Source organism: Desmodus rotundus, chromosome 12 (assembly GCF_022682495.2).
Source record: "Desmodus rotundus isolate HL8 chromosome 12, HLdesRot8A.1, whole genome shotgun sequence".
Taxonomy (NCBI): domain Eukaryota; kingdom Metazoa; phylum Chordata; class Mammalia; order Chiroptera; family Phyllostomidae; genus Desmodus; species Desmodus rotundus.
In genome coordinates, this window is record NC_071398.1 from 81,601,422 (window position 1) to 81,621,495 (window position 20,074).

The window sequence follows — 20,074 nt, forward strand, 5'->3', positions numbered from 1 at the left end:
TGTAAAAATTAAAGAATATTTACCAAACTACTAGAAGAAAGCCAACTACTTGAACTTTTTGATGTGATAGAGAAAATCATACAAGGTCAGCAAATTTAACTTACAGCTTATGTGTGTATTTTGGAAAGTAAATAAGAAAGCAGTAGAGACATGAGAAATATGTAAAAATGTAACGAAGAGTTAACAGTGTTATCATACCAGGAGCAGCAGTGGTGGTTGTGGTGGTAGTGAAGGTGGTAACAATTGACATCCACTGAGTGCTTCATTCCGCTGTTCAAAGGTTAGATAAAGAGATTCTACCAACGCGGGGAAGCCTAGATGCACGGGAGCATCTACCAGGAGGGAATGTACCAACACATTTCATGGTAGTAGAATTACGTGATATTTTTCTTTTGCTGTATTTTATACATTTTAGCTGTAGTTCTATTAATTTTATGTTAAACATATTAAGTTAAAAAGAAAAAAACAGGTCACTGAGTTCACATGATAAATGAGATGAGTAAAACCAGTGGGTGTTTTTTTTATATTAGAACAAAATTAGACTGTGTAATGACAAAAATTAGGATAGACTGCCACTGGCTGAGGGCTCCTGTGAAGTGTGAGGCTGATGCATTTGTGACCTTTGTCTTCTTTTTAGGCTCACATGACATTCTCATTATTGGTAAGTTCTGTAAAGAGTTTGCTGAGAAACTCTAGCATCTCTAACAGTAAGTATATGAAGTACCCACTTACAATGAATGAAATGGAAACAGAGAGGTCGAAATATCTTACACTGCAGTTTGGTTTAGAAAGGAAATAGTGATAAACTCAGGCCATGTGTGACAACACTGGCATCCTCCTATGCATAGACAGTGCGTGTTCTCTCCCAAAGCTTCTATACTATCTTTGAACCATTACAAATGACCAGTCATTCATATCATTTTATTGGAGATGGAGAATTCAGCCTGAGAATATTCTTCAGGATGATAGTCATGCCCACTTGCACACATTGGAGGCCCCGGAGACCAATTTTCTAAGCCCATTTCTGTAACCTGTGTGCATGAGAGGAACAGTCATGATAGTTTGCTTCAGAGGGAGTTGGTAGAGTCTGTGGTATACAATAGCTCTTGCCTCAGGCCTTACACAAGGGACACGTGCAGGGCCCTGGAGAGCTGGAGCCCAGGAGCACCAGTACTGTCCTCATATACTTGTTGAAAGGCGGCTGTTGGACTAAAGGTTACGAAACTGCTCTGCTCACTCCTTACCTATAATCCTGTAGTTGTAACATGAATGTCCTTGATTAAATAAGAAGCAGAAGGGGAACCTTAAAGGTAAGCCTGTGTCAGTGTTTGTTAAACCAGAATTTAGTTGCATTTTTTAAAAAATCATTGGCAAGCTCTAGAGAGACTGTATATTAAGATAGAGTTTAAAATTTATGGATTATGTTTTCCATGCATTTAATTGCCTTGTTTTACTGCCTAGGCACATCCTTTGGTGTGATCTTCTGTATCGTGCCCATCATTGTTTCCTGTTGGATGATTCTAAAGCACAAAAAAGGGTCAGTACGGACACATTCTCTTAGAAAGTGTTTATTACTATACTTGCCTCCTCTTGGAAGCCAAGGAGAAGTCAATGAAAAGCTCAGCTAAAAGCACTACATAAATAGATGACTTAGTAATTCTTATAAAGAAGGCCTTTGAAGCACATTATGCATGGAGAAGTATTCATGCTAGTATATACCATATTAAGAACACTTCTTTTAAAAGGTTAGAATTTTAAGAAGGACTTGAGTTTTACCTAAGAGAAAACGGGCAGAAGGAATTTCCCCAAAGATGTTAATGAGGCAGCTGGTATCCCACTTTGCGGAGACGTCCCAGACTCCCACCTCTGTGCACAGACCCTGTCGGGGTGCTAGCGGTCAGAGAGTGTGCCCCACTGGTAAACTCGTCTCAGGCTGCCAGTGTGGAAGGATTGAGGTATTGCATTGGTTACTTAAAAAAATAAATATTTTATTAAAACCATTTACCTTTTAGCTCTGGCTGGTGTGGCTCAGTTGATTGGGCATCATTCCCCAAAGCAAAAGGTCACCAGTTCAGTTCCCAGTCAGGCCACATGCCTGGGTTGTGGGTTCAATCCCCAGTTAGGGGCATATGAAATGCAACTGATCAGTGCTTCTCTCTTGCATCGATGTTTCTCTCCCTCTCTTTCTCCCTTTCTTCCCTTTCTCTAAAAATAAATAAATAAACTCTTCTTTAAGAACCATTTACCTTTAAAGTTACAAAAACCTTGGAAGGATAAAGATCTAAATAAAGAAATATTCTTGATTGGGAAGAGAAGATACACAGTGGCTGTATTAGTTCCTTTAACAAGAATAAAATCAGTGACATCAAAACCAAAGAAATCAATGTTATAAGCTTAACAAATTCCGTACCGATGGAAAACAGCTTATAAATTTAGCTGAACCGTTTTCTAAACAAAGGCAGTCTCCTAAAGAAGCTTTAGAAAAATTGAAGTTCTAACATTTCACAAAACATACCAATGTAAATTTTTAAAAGTACAATGCCAAGCTGAACTTTTTGCAAATGATCCAGCCACTTCCTTCCTCCCCCTTCTTTGAATTTCCCACCTCTGTTAATTTATCTCTAATGCTTTTGGTCCCCACCACCTCCTCACCATCTCCCTTCCCTGGTGATGTTCTCCCTGTGAGCAGGGACCACCTATAGGCACTCAAAATAATTTTATTTAATAATTTTTGACCTCCACTTGTGCAGTAGACAACATGAATCATGCGAACAGCAACAGCTAGCGTAACTTCACCATTTATTATCTTTGGTACTCAAAGCAACTCTAAGAGGCAGGTAAGTACAACAATGTAGTTCCAAAGCACAGAAGCAGATTCAGAGAAATTCAGTGACTCATTTAATATTATATCAGTAGGAAGTTGTTAAGAGTTAGGCTTTTATTTCCAGATATCTGACTCAAAATCCTGAACCCATTTAGCTGTTCCATTGATCATTTTAGTTGCTCATTTCTTAATCTATATTACTGAAAATTCAGTATCCAGAACTGCATATACTATAAAGCTGGAATATTTCTTTTATCCCTTTCTTATATACCTCCCCTCCCCACCTCTGTAACTGGGTTTGTTGTAGCTGTTTGGGTATATTGAGCCAATATCCTTCTGTAGAACAGTATGCACTCTCTCATAACCACCATGAACCAACTAGGTAGCCATTCACTCAACATTACTTGAAGCCGGGAAAATAACAGGTCTGGCTGTCCGCTCCCATGAAAGCCAAACTCATGAAGCAGGTTCTAGTGGAGAAGGAAAGGGGTTTATTCAGGAGCCTACAACCCGAGAAGATGGCAGGCTCCTGCCTCCAAAACCATCTTGGCATCTCAGGCGTCCTGGCTAGGTTACTTAATGGAACCATGGGAAGAGGAAGACAGAGGAATTTCTGGCGATACAAAGTTTCTCAGCTCTGCTCTCTGGCGCTTTCAGCGTTATCTGCTGCGTGTGTCATCGTGTAGTTCTATTGCCCCATCTACAGTTTCACTGCAGATGTCCAGGAGCAGGAAGTTCAGGCAACATTTCTGCTGCTTCTGATAAGAATGGCTGACGCTTGTCCAGTTCTTGTGGTCAGGGACATTCCCAGGTCAGGTAGGAACTGCAACTGCTGATGTCTACAAAAGACCCATAAGGAGAATTTTAATACATGATTTTTCTGTGAGTCTGTTAATACAGCGTATTCTACAATTACTACCTGATTAGTGTGGGTTTTTTTTCAATCACTGCTATAATTCCCCACTGTTACATACTCATTAAGGTTGTATTCTCGCACACCCCATATATAACTCATCATCCAAGACAACTTTCAGGCCATTACTTATCTCACCACCCAATCACTGCTCCTTGGAAGCCCATACCACCTGGATGTACAACCCTCTCCTTCCTCATACTGGATCTCAAGTTTGCCTTTCCTCGTCCCGTGAAAGCTTTGGCTCCTGACCCACAGTTTTCTTTTTTGTCTCAAGTGAGGCCCACATCTATTTTACATGAGAGCGTAAAGAGTAAGTAATGAGGACGTCCCAGAAAGTGGTAGAATAAATTTCCTCTTTGTGCTTCCAGTCTTAAATCCTGAATAGTAATGCGTGCTTGAAACAAAGGTGCTGGCATTATGTATCATTTCATTTATCTAAAATGAATTGCTCATTCAATAACCCTGAAAGAGGCAGCACAGTATATCATGTAAGACCACGGGCTTTGCAATCAGTAAGACCTGTGTTCACACGCACTTACTAGCTTTACAACCCTGGAAAAGATGCTTCGTCTCTCTAACCTTTATTATCCTTGCCTGAAAGATAGCGGTAATAGTAGGTCCTACCTCAGCTTAACAGACTGCATTGCTTATGATGAATGTCAGAAAATGTTAGCTGTTGTTATTTATACATGACTTATTATTAAGATTTAAGTGGTTACATATTTATTTTACTGAGTTCTCATATATCTTCAGGACAACGACTGCTACTTCCTATGCTATAGGTCTTGTACCAAAGACAGGACATGTATATTCGCTACCAGGGAAAAAGGAAGCCTTGTGTGAGACTGCAGTGCAAAGCCATTTACATGATGAAGCTCGATGTCACAGTCCTGTTGAACAGTAGTTACTAAGTAATATAACTTTGGGAATAGGGAAATGTGTTTTACAGCACGAACATTTGTCTAGAAGCAGTTTAGAGTTCTGATGCAACATATAGGTTGGTTTTAGTATTATTTCCTAATCCAAAGTTTTACTTCGTCTTGAAAAGCATGACTTGGTTACATTTTTCTTTTTAGATGCCTTATAAAGATATCCAAAACCTGAGGCAAGTTGTGCTCTACTTGTGCAGAAATTTCAAAATGAAGCCATCGACTAACTTCTTTCAAAACTGAAATGTATATAATTAAATTATTTTCCCATCTGTTTTCTCCCCTGCCAATTAGCAGTAATAGAGATGAAAAACCTAAAGAAGTGGATATCCATTTACATCCCCAAGAAGGCAGCTGTGACCATGCACAAAGTCTGCAAACAAATCAGGAACATAGCAGGTACCTAACATTCAAATTAACTCCAAATGTTTTCAACAACTCAGATGTGGAAAATGGACACAGGATTTAAATATGATGCTGCCCCAGGTAGGTCACTGATACCAAAGACGTTCGGAAGTACTTCGGGAGCTGGAAAAACCATGGTTGTTGTTGCTTTTCTTGGATAACTGTTGTCTCCGTGATCGGGGCTGAGGGCTCTGTCAGTGCTGTGCACAGGCACTGGTTTTCAAAGCGTTCCTGTACTTTTGCACATTTATGCCATGGACCTTTGAGAAGTAGAAAGCTTTACTTTTCCTGGTGGAACCCAAGTGTTTGCCCCTTGGGTGTGCCTCCAACTCCCCCAGCTTCCCTTCAATGTGCAGGATCTGTTGAGGATCCGGTGGAGACTTCCTCTTCACCTCTTCCCTTGCTTTCCCACTTTCACTGACCTCTGCCCCCACCTGAACTCCTAGGACGGCTCTCTCCTTTCTGTCCTCCTCCTCTCGAGCTTGTTACCATGTCTTATCCTTTCATTCCACCCACTCAGGTAGCCCTGCCCCAAGCTGCTGTGTAGTAAATGCCCAGCTGCTTGCTAAAGGTGTGGGGTGATGGGAAATGACACTGCAACCCAAAGTGGCACACGACACAGAAGTGAATATTAGAAATTACTGAAGTAAAAATAACTGTTTTTGTAAATAGGGTTTTACTGGAATACAGCTATCCATTCATTTACCTATTGTCTGTGGCTTTTTCACACTATAACAGAATTGGAAACAGTAGTCCCCCCGTTACCCATGGGGCATATGTTCTAAGATCTGCAGTTACTCCAAATACTGTGGATAGTGCTGAACCCTATATGTACTATGTTTTTTCTGTCTTAACTATGCACTCATCACACACCGTGGCCATGCCTTTCACAGTTTGAGGTGTGCCAGCAAAACTAGCACAAATTTTCTTTTCCCTCTTCCTAATTCACGGGTAGATGATGTGTCCTTACTTAGATCTTAGCAACTTCAGAAAAATTTTTTTCTTTTCTGAAGTTGAAAACTTTCATCTTTTTACTTAAAGGAAGCACTTCAGAGCTTCTCCTTGGCATATCAAGTTGCCAGCATCACTACTCTTACACTTTGGGGCCATTAGTAAGTGAAATAAGGGTGACTTGAACACAGCACTGTGATACCATGACAGTCCATCTAATAACCCACATGCTATTTGTGACTAGCAGGCAGGGAGCATATACTGCGGATGCACTGGGCAAAGGAAGGATGCACATTCCAGGTGGGATCACACGAGATTTCGTTATGCTACTGAGAATGGCATACAATTTAAAACTTATGAATTGTTTATTTCTGGTTTTCCATTTAATATGTTCAGATCAGGTTTGACCGTGGGTGGCTAAAATCATGGAAGGTGAAACCACGGATAAGGCGGGACTACTGTACATGCCACAGAGACCCAGAGACCATATGGCTCACAAAGCCAACCTATTTACTATCTGGGACTTGAGAGGAAAAGTTTAGCAAAGCCTGAACTATTTCACACTATGATTATTTTCTCCCTGGCTAGGTACCCTTTAAGCCTTGGCTTTTTACTCTGTTTCCCAGCCTCTGTCACATTAGACATTTGTCCATTTTGTTCAGATCTTTAATGCACTCTCAGCGTACCACCTTACAACTCTTGGTTTTCTTGTAAATTCAAAATTCCACTTTTCTTCAGCATACAGAGCAATTCATCCAGCCCTCGTTTACTCTGGCCATGCCCAGGAGTCCTAACATTTGCTATCCGTAAGTTCCCCAGGGCATTTTCAGAAACCGGCAAAAGCTCTAGAAAGGGATCAGGCCACTCCTTTGGAACATAGAAGCGAAACACCACATTTTTAAGTACGTTTTTTTGGCCCACCTCTTTCGCATAGCAATGTGCATTAATGTAAACCTTGCATTTTGTATCTAAACCTGTGTCAGAAATCCTAAATTCTACAGAGGACAGTGAAAGTGGCCACCAGGGAAGGTAAGGGGGGTGGGAGAGGCATTTATAATCAACCAAGAAACAGGCAATTCAACTTTTTCTAAACCAAAATGTACAGGGTATGGTCAATTTTCTCCTAAAGAGAAATGAGTAGGCAAATCCCTATGTTTATTATCTGGTTTCTACTCACTTTCTCTCTGTCAAATAGATCGTTTTCATGACTGGTCATGGAAGCCAAGGAAATGTACATTGTTATTTAATAATTCAGATGAGCCATTTAGTTTTTGAAGCTTTAATGATCCTTCTCAACTGGGCGTTTACATATGCCTGTGGCTATTATACCAAGGGGATAAGGAAGTCGTGAGTGAAAATGGCATGTCTTCCTAGGAGAGTATTTATTCTGAGGTTATTCATATAGTTCAAAGGGAAAGTAGTATTATTTTTATATTAACACAAACACATTATGAGGGAGCAGAAGGCAAATAATTCAGGAGATTTTAAGATAAAATAAGGCAGAGAATATGGTACTTTAAGTTAGCCTCTGAGGCCCTTGGGGTGATTTGTTTTTCTCTGTTATTAGGGAACTTTGACAGAAAAGTTATGCCAAATTGATTTATAGCACCCATGCTGCCACCCAGTGTAAACAGACTAAACAGCAGTAGATTGTGAGGTGAAGGTTATCTTTGTTATAGTTCATTTAAAAATATTCCAAAAGACTGATTAAAATACTATATGATTTTGCCTCATTCCTGCCAGGTTACTCGCCTAAAACACATTTCCACCTCTTTTACAATCTAGGTTGCATTAGTCCAGCTTAGAATTCACTCACCCAAGAAGCTCTCCCAGATAACTCCAGTCTAAAGAAATGTCTCTCTTTGAAACTCACAGCACTTCCTGCCTATTCCAACTTTTAAAATAAATTATGTTCTTGCAAGGATAATTTGTGCTTATTATTGAAAACATAGAAAATGCTGAGAAATATAAATATATAAAAATTACTTGTAATACCCTCCACCCAGTGGTTAGTATTGTTAAGCTACTTTCCATATTACTTTACATTTGCATGGTTATACTTTGAAATTATATTGATCTGATTTTGAAGGATTTTGGTTTCACCAAGTGACAATCACTCTTCCCATTGTTAAAACTGTATATAAATACATCCCACAGCTTTTGGCATTTCTATCACTGTTTTTTACCCATTAACTCTATTGCATTCATTCACTTGCTCATTTTTAATTCTATAAACATTGATCATTCACTTATAGGGTACCTTACATTGTGCTTATATGTTTGCTCTCCCATGCTAAATTCACTTACAAGTAAGGACCATATTTTTAAAGTTCCCAAAATTTCTGAGTATAGACTTAACCAAATGAGAAGTGTTTGATAAATATTTGAGAATGAATTTACCTAAATTTTATTTGTCCTCAACTTTTTTGGGGGGGGTTGTTTTTTTAATTGTTCAAGTACAGTTTTCTGCCTTTTCCCCCTACCCCTCTCCACAACCCCAGCTCTCCCCACCTCCCTCCCCAGTTTCCACCCCTCCTTGTTATTGTCCACGTGTCCTTTATAATTGTTCCTGCAAACCCTTCACCCTTTCCCCTTGTAATCTCCTCCCATCTCCCCTCTGATCACTGTCAGCCTGTTCTCAATTTCAGTGTGTTTGGTTGTATTTTGCTTGCATGTTCGTTTTGTTGATCAGGTTCCTGTTAAAGGTGAGGTCATATGGTATTTGTCTTTCACCACGTGTTGATCCCACTTAGCGTAATGCTCTCCAGTTCCATCTGTGCTGTTGCAAAGGGTAGGAGCTCCTTCTTTCTTGGAAACATTCTTTTACATCAGGGTGCATCTCAAATTGTGTTCATTGACTGTTGGCCACCTTTTAATAAAAAGGTAGGAATTCCTTAATGAATTTATCTCAAATTTTCATTTAAAGATTAACATTTTGACCATAGGTGTTCTACAGGAGAAAACTTAATCATTTGTGTCCCCATCTCATAGACAAAGAGTGAATTAGAGTCTGTACCAAGCTGCAGATCTGTGCACTCAGGCCTGGTACAAGGTCAGAGAGGGTTATGTAAGTAAAGAAGCAGACTCTAAAGACACAGCCACATGTGGAAGCACATGAAAATGATCAGTGTTTTGTGTTTGGGGTTTTTTTTTTGGAAAATGCTCAGTGTTGATACAGGTGACTTATGATGTTGGGAACACCTGTGAGCTAGAAAGAGAACAATGATGTGGGGTCAGGTGACAGAAATTACTGGGTTTACAGGTGAGTTGATGGGCTTTATCAGGGGTCTGTCCATTTGTGACAAGACCGTGTTCATGGCCTTAAGAAAGAGGAGAGGCTTCAGCATGGCCAAGGAAGCTTTTGGATGGATCTGAGGCTACACAACACCTCCTTTCTATCTTGACTGTGATAAGGGGAAGAGGACATACTTTCTGAAGGCAAACCCTCTCCAACCTGCCAGATCCAGTGTACTTTCCCCTGCCACAACAACGGTTCAGAAAGGAGACTTCAGGAAAGAGTGTGCGGGTTACAAGGAATCTGTACATCTTCTGAAAAGAGGCTCTTTTTAGTTAGCTGCTCAACTTTCAGGACACTTTTTCTTTGACAAAAGAAGAAATGGGGAATGGTCAAGTTATTCACCCTATTCACTCATCTCTCTCTTACCTACTCGGCACCTCAATTTCTGCCACACTGTCTTGTGCCCCACACGGCAACCACAACAGTGAGCAATGAACACTTCTTTCAAACTTGTAACTCCTATGTAATGCCAGCATCATGATTATCAGCACATAAATTTGGGGAAGGTCAGTTGTTGAGCATGCTGTCATCTAAATAAAAATCCCTGTTATTTCAGTGCCATTCCTTGACAAAGTACTAAAAAGCCGGAGAACACCTCAAATTAAAATGATCATTGGAAAAGAGCCAATTCATTCCAAGAGAATTAGACCTGAGACTCATAAAACCTTTGAAGTGACTTCACGGAGACGCAGACATGTGCACTTGAAGATGCTGAAGCTCTCCCAGTACCTCAGGAAGCTCCATCGTCTTAGTTTGGACACTGTTGCTCCATCTTCCTCCTTTGTGCTGAAAGCACACACTGTCTGCTCGGGGGGGGGGGGGGGGGGGGGGGGGGGGGGGGGGGGGGGGGGAGACTGCACTTAGGATGTGTAAATACTCTCAGTCTCAGTTATGCAAAAGAAGAAGGTGTCCCCTAGGATTTCTGTTTACAAGTTTGTCATTTGTCTTTCTTATGTTTAATTGTTTATGCGGATGACTCTTGAACAATGTGGGGGTTAAGTGGTGCCACCTAAATAAAAATGCTGTTTCCAGTCTGTGGCTTGCTCAGTCCTGGATGCGAAATCACAGGATATGGAGGGCCACCTGGATAGTTAGTGAAAAATATCCACATATAAGTGGTCCTGTGCAGTTCAAACTCGTGCTGATCAACTGTTAACTGTGATGTGGAGTGGACTCATTAAGGAGAATTTAGAAAGTGCAGGAGAACGGTATAAAAAACAAATGTCACATATAAGTATGCTACTCAATGATAACCACTGTTAATGCTTTAATCCACATTCTTTCTTTATACACACACACATACATTTCTTTCTTAAATACCTTCCTTTTTGTTTGTAAAGCAGAATCCACTGTTTTAAGACAAACTGAAGTAAATATATGCTATATCATCTTTCACTTTCTCAAAGAAAAGTCAGCAATTTCTGTTTATTAAAAGCACATTAAACGACTATAGGAAAGGTGGGTCAAGGATATTCAAGAGAAATATCTGGGAAAAAATAAGTTTTGTGTATTTCCGAAGGTTTCTTTCAAAAGTACTCTGTACTATGTTCTGTTTTAAAAACATGCTAAAATTTAAATAAAAGGATAATTTATATATAAATTAGAACCTTAGTGATTTCGTTTTTTATTCTTTTTTTTTTATCGGGATTGCTATAACTATTAGGGGGTCTTTTGTGGTTCCATGTCAACATGAGGGTATTTTCTGTGAAAAATGCCATTAGGATTTTGATAGAGTTGGCATTAAATCTGTAGATTGCTTTGGGTAATATGGACATTCCAGCTATGTTGATTCTTCCAATCCATGAACATGAAATATCTTTCCATTCCTTGGTGTCTTCTTTAATTTCTTTCAAAAACTTCTTGTAGTTTTCAGTGCACAGGTTCTTCACCTCCTTTGTTAAGTTTATTCCTAAGTATTTTATTATTGTGGGTGTGATTGTAAATGGCATTGTTTTATTCATTTCTATTTTTATTAGTATATAGAAACATAACAATTTTTGTATATTGACTTTGTTTCTTTCAACTTTATTTGTTTATTATGTCTAATAGTTTTTTGGTGGAGTGTAGAGTTTTCTATATATAGAATTATGTCATCTGAAAAGAGTAACAGTTTATTTCTTCATTCCTAATTTGGATGCTTTTTATTTCTTTGTCTTGCCTCAGTGCTCTGGCTAGGACTCCCAGTACTACGCTGAGCAACAGCGGTGAGAGTGGCATCCAGTCTTGTGCCTGATCTCAGAGGAATGTTATCAGTTTCTATACCATTGAGTCTAATGTCAGCTGAGGGTTTGCCACATATAGCCTTTATTATGTCGAGGAACTTTCCTTTTATACCCATTTTATGAAGTGCTTTTTATCATAAATGGATGTCGTGTCTTACTTTGCTTTTCATTTGCTTTTTATGCATCTAGTGATATGATCATACAATTTTTATTTTTTATTTTGTTAATGTGGTATATGTCATATTGATTGATTTGTGGATATTGAATCAATACTGTATCCCTGGAATGAACCCCTCTTGTTCATGATGTAAGATCCTTTTAATATATACTATTGTATTTGATTTGCATTATTTTATTTAGAATTTTTCATCTGTGTTCATCAGAGATATTGCCTGTAATTTTCTTTTGCATGTGTGTATTGTCCTTGCCTTGTTTTGGTATCAGGGTAACCTTAGCCTCATAAAATGAGTTCACAACCATTCCCTCCTTTTCAATTCTTCAGAAGAGGCTGAAAAGAACTGGTATTAATTCTTCTTTGAATGTCTGGTAGAATTTACTAGTCAATCCATCTGTTCTTGGACTTTTGTTTTTTTATTACTATTTCAATTTCCTTACTAATTATCAGTCTATTAATATTTTCCAATTCTTCATGATTCAGTCTAGGAAGGTTGTACACTTGTAGGAATTTGTTCATTTCTTTTAGGTTTTTGAATTAGGGGGCATATATCTTTCATAAGTACTCTTGTATAATCCTTTATATTTTTGTGGCATCCATTGTAACTTCTCCTCATTCATTTCTGATTTTCTGTATTTGTATTTTTCCTGTTTTTTTCCTTAGTGAATGCAGCCAGAGGTTTGTCAATTTTGTTTATCTTTTTTTTAAAAAAACAGCACTTTGTTTTATTAATTTTTCCTATCGTCTTTTCATTTTCTGGTTCATTTATTTCCACTCTGATTTTTTTAGTACTTCCTTTCTTCTAAGTAACTTAGGTTTAATTTGTTATTCTGTTTCAAGTTCTTTTCAGTATGTTAAATGGGTTTTTTGGATATTTTTATATTTCTGGAGGTAGGCTTATAATGCTATAAACTTCCATATTAGTAATACTTTTTCTGTATCCCCCAATTTTAATTTGTCCCCCTATTTTCATTCTCATTTATCTCTATGTATCTTTTGACCTCTAATTTTTCTTTGACCCAAAAGCTATTCAGTAGAGTGTTGTTTAACCTCCATATATTTGTGGTTTTCCCAGAATTCTTCTTGTAAACATTTCCAGGTTCATACCATTGTGGTTGGAATATTTGCTTAGCATGAGTTCTGTCTTTTTACATTTATTGGAACTAATTTTGTGCCCCAGCATATGGTCGGTCCTTGAGAAAGTTCCATGTGCACTTGAGAATACACATTCTTTTCCTTTGGGATGGAAAGTTCTATTGATATCAGTTAAGTCTATTCGGTCAAATGTGTCATGCAAGGTTAATATTTCCTTATTGACTTTCCGTCTGGAGGATCTACCCATTGCTGTCAGTTCTCCTACTATTATATTAGTTTCTCCCTTTAGGTCTGTCAGTAATTTGCTTTATATATTTCAGTGCTCCCAGGCTGGGTACATGTATAGTAACATGTTATGTCTCCTTGATAAATTATTCCCTTTATCATGACAAAATGTCAATTTTGTCTCTCTTTTCCTTTTTACCTTGCAATCTGTTTTGTCTGATATAAGTACTGCTATATCTTGTTTTCTCTAGATTTCATTTGCTTTAAAAAACATCAACCACACAGCTGAAAACCTGGTCTATTAGCATGTATATTCTCATTCTCATTTTAATTTGACAGATTAATAACATTTTTAGCAAAAATTGGAGGAACCACTCCAATTTTTATTCCTCTACTTCACTCAAAGCCTTGCCTATACTTTTCCTTTGAACTCAGTCCCTAAAATGATCTCAAGGCTAAGGGACAGGCATTAGCTCCACATCTCAGGTCAGCTTGCAGTGCCTAATTTAGGAAGGTTTTCTGTGCAGACGCTTGTAGCTCATTCTTTTCAGAGACAAATCCGACTTTGTTTCTGAACAAAGTTTTTTTGAAAAAGATAGAACAACAGTGTTTGATAATTTACCTTCCCAGGGGTCTTCTCAGGGGAGTATGGGCAGAATCCTTTGTATTAGGGGTTGGGTGTGCAGTGGCCAAACCATCAGGCTTTGATGGGATTCGGAAGCAAACATTCAACAACGAAAAACTCAAGTATTGCCCCTAATTATGCCTGCTTAATGCCAAATTTGAGCAAGGGCCCTGGCACTACTAACAGTTTGGAGACCTGAGGACAAAGGTGGAACCCTAGAGGTCTGCTGGCCCCTAGGAGATCCACTGTCTAGGATCTGGTTTGTTTGTTCTTGTTTTTTTTTTTTCCCTTTCCCCAGGGCGATGTGCTTTATTCTATCCTGCGTTCCGGAAAAGACGCAAATACGACTCCACCAGCTCGTTTACTTTCCAGAGCGGCCAATTGACCCGGGTGGATTAGGACCCAGCAAAGGAGACAACCGGTTCCGTCCGGTGCTCACGGGCCGACTCCAGGCCCCGGCCCCGCCTTTCTACTCGCGGAGCGGCCCCGCCCAGCCACAGTGGCGCCGCAGTTCACGCCCACCTGCGGTTACTCACTTAACACTTTGTGAGTCTAGCGATTGTTGCGTCTGGTGCTCGCACTCAAAAAGGTAAATGCTCACTGTCCCTCAGATTTCCTGCTGACATCCTGGAAGATGACAGCGTCTTGCAAGCTGCGCAGGGCACTTCCCTGCCGCCCCAAGAATCCTTTTTTTCCTTGGAGCTTCGCTAAGATTCTTTTGATGGCCTTAGTGGTCCGGTTACCCACGTCCTTTGGTAGGAATCTGGACACGGTGTGCAGTCCGGAGGCGAATGTAGCGGGTCAGGGAGCAGACAGACCAGAGCCAAGGGCGGGGGGATTCGCTTGGTGGGTCGGGTAGGAAGCACGGGGCTTGGTCGACCCCGATGATGGGGAGCTGGGGTACATACAGTGCTCATCCACAGAGCCTCAGGGTTGTGCTGTGGCGGATCCAGGATGGTGGGGTCCTGTAGTTCCAGCGGGTAATGTTGCTTGGTAGAGGGCACTGAGCCTTTCCGGGCACTAGGTGCTGCCGGGTTTTGCCCGGGGCGAAGGTGTGTCTCCAGCAAAAGCTTTCAGGTGTTTGGGGACTGGGTCATTAAGGATGGAAACCCTCACCTGTCCTGAGGTGAGGGCTTGCTGTTCAGTGCCCGGTGCTTGGGGATGCTGCTAGGGCCCGTGCTGTGACTGTGGAGAGAGGTTCTGCGCTCTGTTCCCTGGGCGAGGTGAGAGTGTTTGTGGCCGGCTTTGTTGGGCTGGGGGAACTGGGGTGTGGTTTACAGAAACGTCCAGGCTAGCGGTGTGGAGTGGGGGCAAGGAAGCTCACTGCTTGCTTTGTATGGGGGCTGGAAGGCACATGTTTTGCAGGGGAGGCCTTGAGTGAGAGCCCTGGGATTTAGAGGGATTGGTAACGCCATGCGGTGCTTTTTGCACATAAAGGCAACAGGCTCCTTGTTGCCCTAAACTCATATTGGTATTGGCTTGCTGCCTTTTTTTTTTTAAACTATGGAGTCACCTTCCTATTCCCGTCCAATATAGACAATAAACTATTCTCTTCTTGAATGCCTTTGGGCAATGTTTTACTTTTTAAAATTAGATTAGGCTCTATTTAAGGGAAGATCTGAAGAAACTTAAAAAAATAAATAAAAAAAGTTTGGTAATCAAACCTAGTAGGAAATGAGCAACGTAAGAAATGAACAATAAATAATGATAATATGGTCACACACACACACACACACACAACACAGCTCAAACTAAAAGCTGAAGGCCATCCACTTTCAGGGTAGTTAACTGAGACTGACAGCATAAAACAAGCGACAGTTGCATAATTTAATCACAGACATGCTGTTATGTGATTTCTTTCGTGATGGTTCCAGGAAATTCTAGAATGATGTTATACATTTGTATAGGAACGGAATTATATAAAATTTCCAGCTCATGTTTGTTTTCCTATTATAAGTGAAAATATCTAGCTCAGGGTGTTCAGTAAATGTAATGTTAATAAAACTCACCTCTATATAAATCTTCTTTTTTAAAATGCTGTTAATTACGGGGGCTTTTGGGTTACTTTCTGCTTTTATCTTGGATGGTTGATTGAGGAGCATTCAGATACTAGGTCAGCACAGGGGCAATGTTGAAAACATTTTGTCAGTAGCTCGATTTCGGGACATTATGGCAATGAAATGTGGGCCTGCGTGTATGTAGAGAATCTTAGAATTTAGAATATGACACGAAATAAGAGTAAAATTTCACGTCTTTTAGAGTTCTCTTGACTGGTCTCACACTCTGAAATAGTACTAATCCAGGGAGTAAGAAACTGAGGGCTTCCTCAGGGATCAAAACAGACCTTTCTCCTTAGGTCCTCAACCTTGGAGGAGAGGCCTCTGCATTCTTTCAGCCCTTTGGGACTTGATGTGTCACCATCACATTATTTCACGTGATTGTTCTAACACATCTGTTAGGTTTTCAAGCCCATGAATAATTAAAAATAAGAGGAATTGCTGAAATAAAAACGAAACTATGAAGAAAAAAACTACCAAAATGAAAGAGAAGTAAAAAGTTCTAAAAGCATAGCAATATAGTAGCTTTACTGTAGGATATATTGGATTTACAGCCCAAACAGCTGCCTCAGGGAGCTTCTGAGGGAACGCAAAATCTACTGGTCAGTGAAGGAAGATTATATTACATTTAAAATAATGTGTGAGAAAGCAGGTTCTGTTCACATTGAGCTATTCAAAGTAGTAAATGTTGACATTTAAATGGCATCTGTTCACTTATAAAATGCTCAATTCACTAATACGAAATGAATTTGTATATTTTTGAAATACTTTAGTCCATATTTATTTTGCTCTATGATCCATAAAAGGTTTATTTAATAATCACCTCTTACCATAGCATTTCTTGAGCACTGGGTAGAATGTAGTAGAACAGAAAAGCATATGACTTCTACCTTCTAGGGATTTGCCTCCTGAGAGGAGACTAAGCCTAAAGTAAATGAAAAGTTTGTTTCAAACGAGGGGAGAGTAAGTAATCTGGGCAGAGTGCTATATACTACAGAAGATTTCTTAGAGGAGAAGTGAGTTTTGAAATGAATTTAGGAAAAAAATGGAGTATGATGTACATGTGTGCATGTGTGTGTATCTCCAACCTAAAACATTGATTTTTGTTTCTTAAACTTACTGTTGAAGGAAAATTCAGCTCACGCCCCAACAAACCAAAAGCCAATACATTGTTACTTAAAGTGTAGCACATTGTCCATTACTACCACCACTTGGGTAAAAGCAGGGAACAGTTATTTAAAATCTTGCCAAGGAGTGTTCCATTTATTCTGTACTACCTACCTGATACCAGGCCACAGTCCCTGGTTAGTCGGAGATTAAATGTTTTATTTTTATGTTCTTATTTTCTTATTTTTAGGTGACTGTGGTAAACCACCAGAGTTCGACTCTATGACGATAAAGGGTGTCCCTAAATCTTCATATGTGATTTGGGAGAAAGTATTTTATGATTGTAAACCAGGATACTATTATAAATTATTTTCTCCCTACAACACCTTTTGTGAGCCAAATAGTACATGGTACCCTATTGATGAAGCCTGCTACAGTAAGTAAACAAACCCTTTCTTCTTATATGTGTGTGTTTGCTCTAGTGTTTATTTATTTCTTTACACAATTTAGGGTCCATTTTCCACTACGGCAATGAAGATTTTCTCAGGTGAAACTAGGTTTTTAGATAGCAGTGCAGTTTTTAGGATTTGACAGATCTCTCAGAAATTTTTCTGTAGGCAGTTGGTTGCCAGAGTAAATGTGAATTTTACATTTTCCTTTATAATAGTTAACTCAAGAATATAATAGTGCATGAATTGAACAGTGTAGAATTTTGATATTGATTTAAATTTGTTTTGAAATTTGTATTAAATAATTTAAATTTTTTCTTTTAGGAAAATCATGTCCAACTCCGAAAATCCCAAATGGTGGAGTAGTTGCCCTACAGATGGGCTTTGAATTCGATAAAGAAGCTGAGTTTTATTGTGATGATGGGTACGTTGCTCCTTAGAGAAAATATGGTATTACCAATTCCATGTTGTTTTTCTTCTCTTCTTAAGTATTTCCATAAAGTTGATTTTATCTTGCTTTCAGTGTGACAAGTTGTACTTGTACCCAATCAACTCTTGGGCTTTTTATGGAAACTGAAAAGAAATTTACATCAGGGGAAAGCCGAAGTATATAACCCTTGCTATATGTAATAATTAGATTATTGTAAGCATCACAAATGTAGTAATCACAATGACTTTATCCTTGACAACAAAGTGCACCCTACTTTAAAAAAAGCAAAACAATTCTCAGAATTGAAGCATGGCTCACAGAAATGTTGTGTCAGTAAAGTCCTCTAATTCCTTACATATCTTGTGTCTGGTTGTTCTATCTTTTATTGTAAGTGGGCTATCGAAGTCATTTAACTGTTATTGTACAAATGGTTGTTATATAGAAATGTGCATCTCTCCTTTCAATTCCATTTGCTTCATATATTTTGATGTCTGTCATTAGATGTCAGAGTGTTTATAACTGTTATACCCACGTTTTATAAATATCTTTTATTTAATAATATTTAAGATCTGTCATATTTGTTTCTTGTAACCATTTTGATTTTAAGTCTATTTTATCTAATACTAATATAGCCATCCCTGCTCTTTTTTGGGATAATGTTTACATGGAATATCTTTCTCCATCATTCACTTTCAACCTGATTTTGTCTTTGGATCTCAAGTGAGTCTTTCATACGCAACATATAGTAGGATCGATCGTGTGGTTTTTGTACATTCTTTCAACCTCTTTCTTTCGATTAGAGAGTTTGTCATTTAAATGTAAACTGTTGGTAACAAGGAGGGACTTCTGTCTTTGTGCTACTTGTTTTCTATATGCCTGATAGCTTTTTTGTCCCCTTTCAACATTACTGTCTTCTTTTTTTAGTCATCTCTTTTTTTAAAGATTTTATTTATTTTATTTTTTAGAGAGGGGAGGAGAGAGAGAAAGAGAGGGAGAGAAACATCAATGTGTGGTTGCCTCTAGTGCGCCCCCTACTGGGAACCTGGCCAGTAACCCAGGCATGTTCCCTAGACTGGGAGTCAAACTAGCAACCCTTTGATTCACAGGACAGCACTCAACCACTGAGCCACACCAGCCAGGGCTTTTTTAGTCATCTTTTTATAATGAAATATTTAAATTCCTTTCTCATTTCCTTTTTGTGTATATTCTATGGCTATTTTCTTTGTGGTTACTATGGGGATTACATTTAAAATCCTAAAGTTATATCAATTGAAATTAAAACACATAAAAACCTAACTCCTTTATAACTTCATACCCATGCCATGTGGTTGTTACCATCACAAAATTTCATCTTTATATACTGTGTGTCCCAAAGCATAAATTAACAGTTCTTTTAAATACATTATTTCTTAACATATAGAAAACAAGATTGGGAGTTAAAAAACAAAGTGACAGTAACACTTCACACTAATACTTTTCTTTAAATGTATTATCTCTTAAATTATGAAGAATACAAAAATTACAGTTACAAACTATTGTTACAAGAATACAAGCTTTTATAATTGCCCTTGTATTCATATCTAGTGAGATATTTGTTTCTCTTTTTGGGTCAAGGTTACTTTGTGGTGTCCTTTAATTTGACCTTGGAGGACTCCCTTGAGAATGTCTTGCAGGGAAGTTCTGGTGGCCACAGACTCCCTCAGCTTTTGTTTTCCTGGGACTGTCTTAATTTCCCCTTCACTTTTGAGGACAGTTTGGCTGGATAGAGTATTTTTGGTTTAAAGTTTTTTTTTTCTTTTTGTACTTTTAGTATAACAGCCCATTGTCTTCTGGGTTCCAAAGTTTCTGATGATCTGCTTATTATATTGAGTATCCCTTGTATGTGATGATTCATTTTTCTCCTAATTTTAAGATTCTCTCTTTGTCTTTGGTCTTTGAAAGTTCAATTGAAGTAGTCCTTAGATATCCACAAAAGATTAGTATCCCCCTGTGGATACCAATCCAATTCTCACATATAAAAAGGCATAATATTTTCATATAACCTATGGATATCCTCCTGTATACTTCATCTGTAGATTACTTACAATAATATAATATAAATGCTATGTAAATAGTTGTAATACTGTGTTGTTTATGAAATAATGACAAGGAAAAAAATCTGTACTTTTTTTAAAGAATATTTTGAATTCTTGGTTGGTTAAATCCACATTTGTGAAACCTGCAGATCTGGAGAGTCAACTGTATTATGTCTTGGTGTGGGCCACTTTGAAATCATTTTACCTGGAGGTCATTGAGTTCTTGGATGTTTATATTTACATCTTTTATCTAGTTTTGGAAGTTGCCAGCTATGATTTCTTTATATATAT

General features: G+C 38.6%; 2 protein-coding genes across 5 annotated transcripts in view; both read left to right on the plus strand.

Moving 5' to 3' along the window:
* Positions 1 to 10,131, plus strand: part of LOC112318208 (complement receptor type 2) — a 153,309-nt gene extending 143,178 nt beyond the window's left edge. The window contains exons 48-51 of the mRNA XM_053914640.2: positions 638 to 661; positions 1,462 to 1,537; positions 4,964 to 5,155; positions 9,880 to 10,131. Coding sequence (XP_053770615.1) covers positions 638 to 661; positions 1,462 to 1,537; positions 4,964 to 5,138 — 275 coding nt within the window. The 3' untranslated portion in view covers positions 5,139 to 5,155; positions 9,880 to 10,131. The remainder of the gene's footprint in view (positions 1 to 637; positions 662 to 1,461; positions 1,538 to 4,963; positions 5,156 to 9,879) is intronic.
* A 4,058-nt stretch (positions 10,132 to 14,189) lies between these two features.
* LOC112296309 (membrane cofactor protein) overlaps positions 14,190 to 20,074 on the plus strand; it is a 44,593-nt gene continuing 38,708 nt past the window's right edge. For 2 of the 4 annotated variants that reach the window (XM_045186583.2, XM_053915792.2), the window contains exons 1-3: positions 14,291 to 14,420; positions 17,080 to 17,265; positions 17,603 to 17,702. In XM_045186583.2, the coding sequence (XP_045042518.1) occupies positions 14,300 to 14,420; positions 17,080 to 17,265; positions 17,603 to 17,702 (407 nt within the window). In that variant the 5' untranslated portion in view covers positions 14,291 to 14,299. Of the gene's footprint in view, positions 14,255 to 14,290; positions 14,421 to 14,547; positions 14,889 to 17,079; positions 17,266 to 17,602; positions 17,703 to 20,074 lie in introns of those variants that run through there. The other 2 variants (XM_024551186.4, XM_045186667.3) reach the window with 2 other exon arrangements.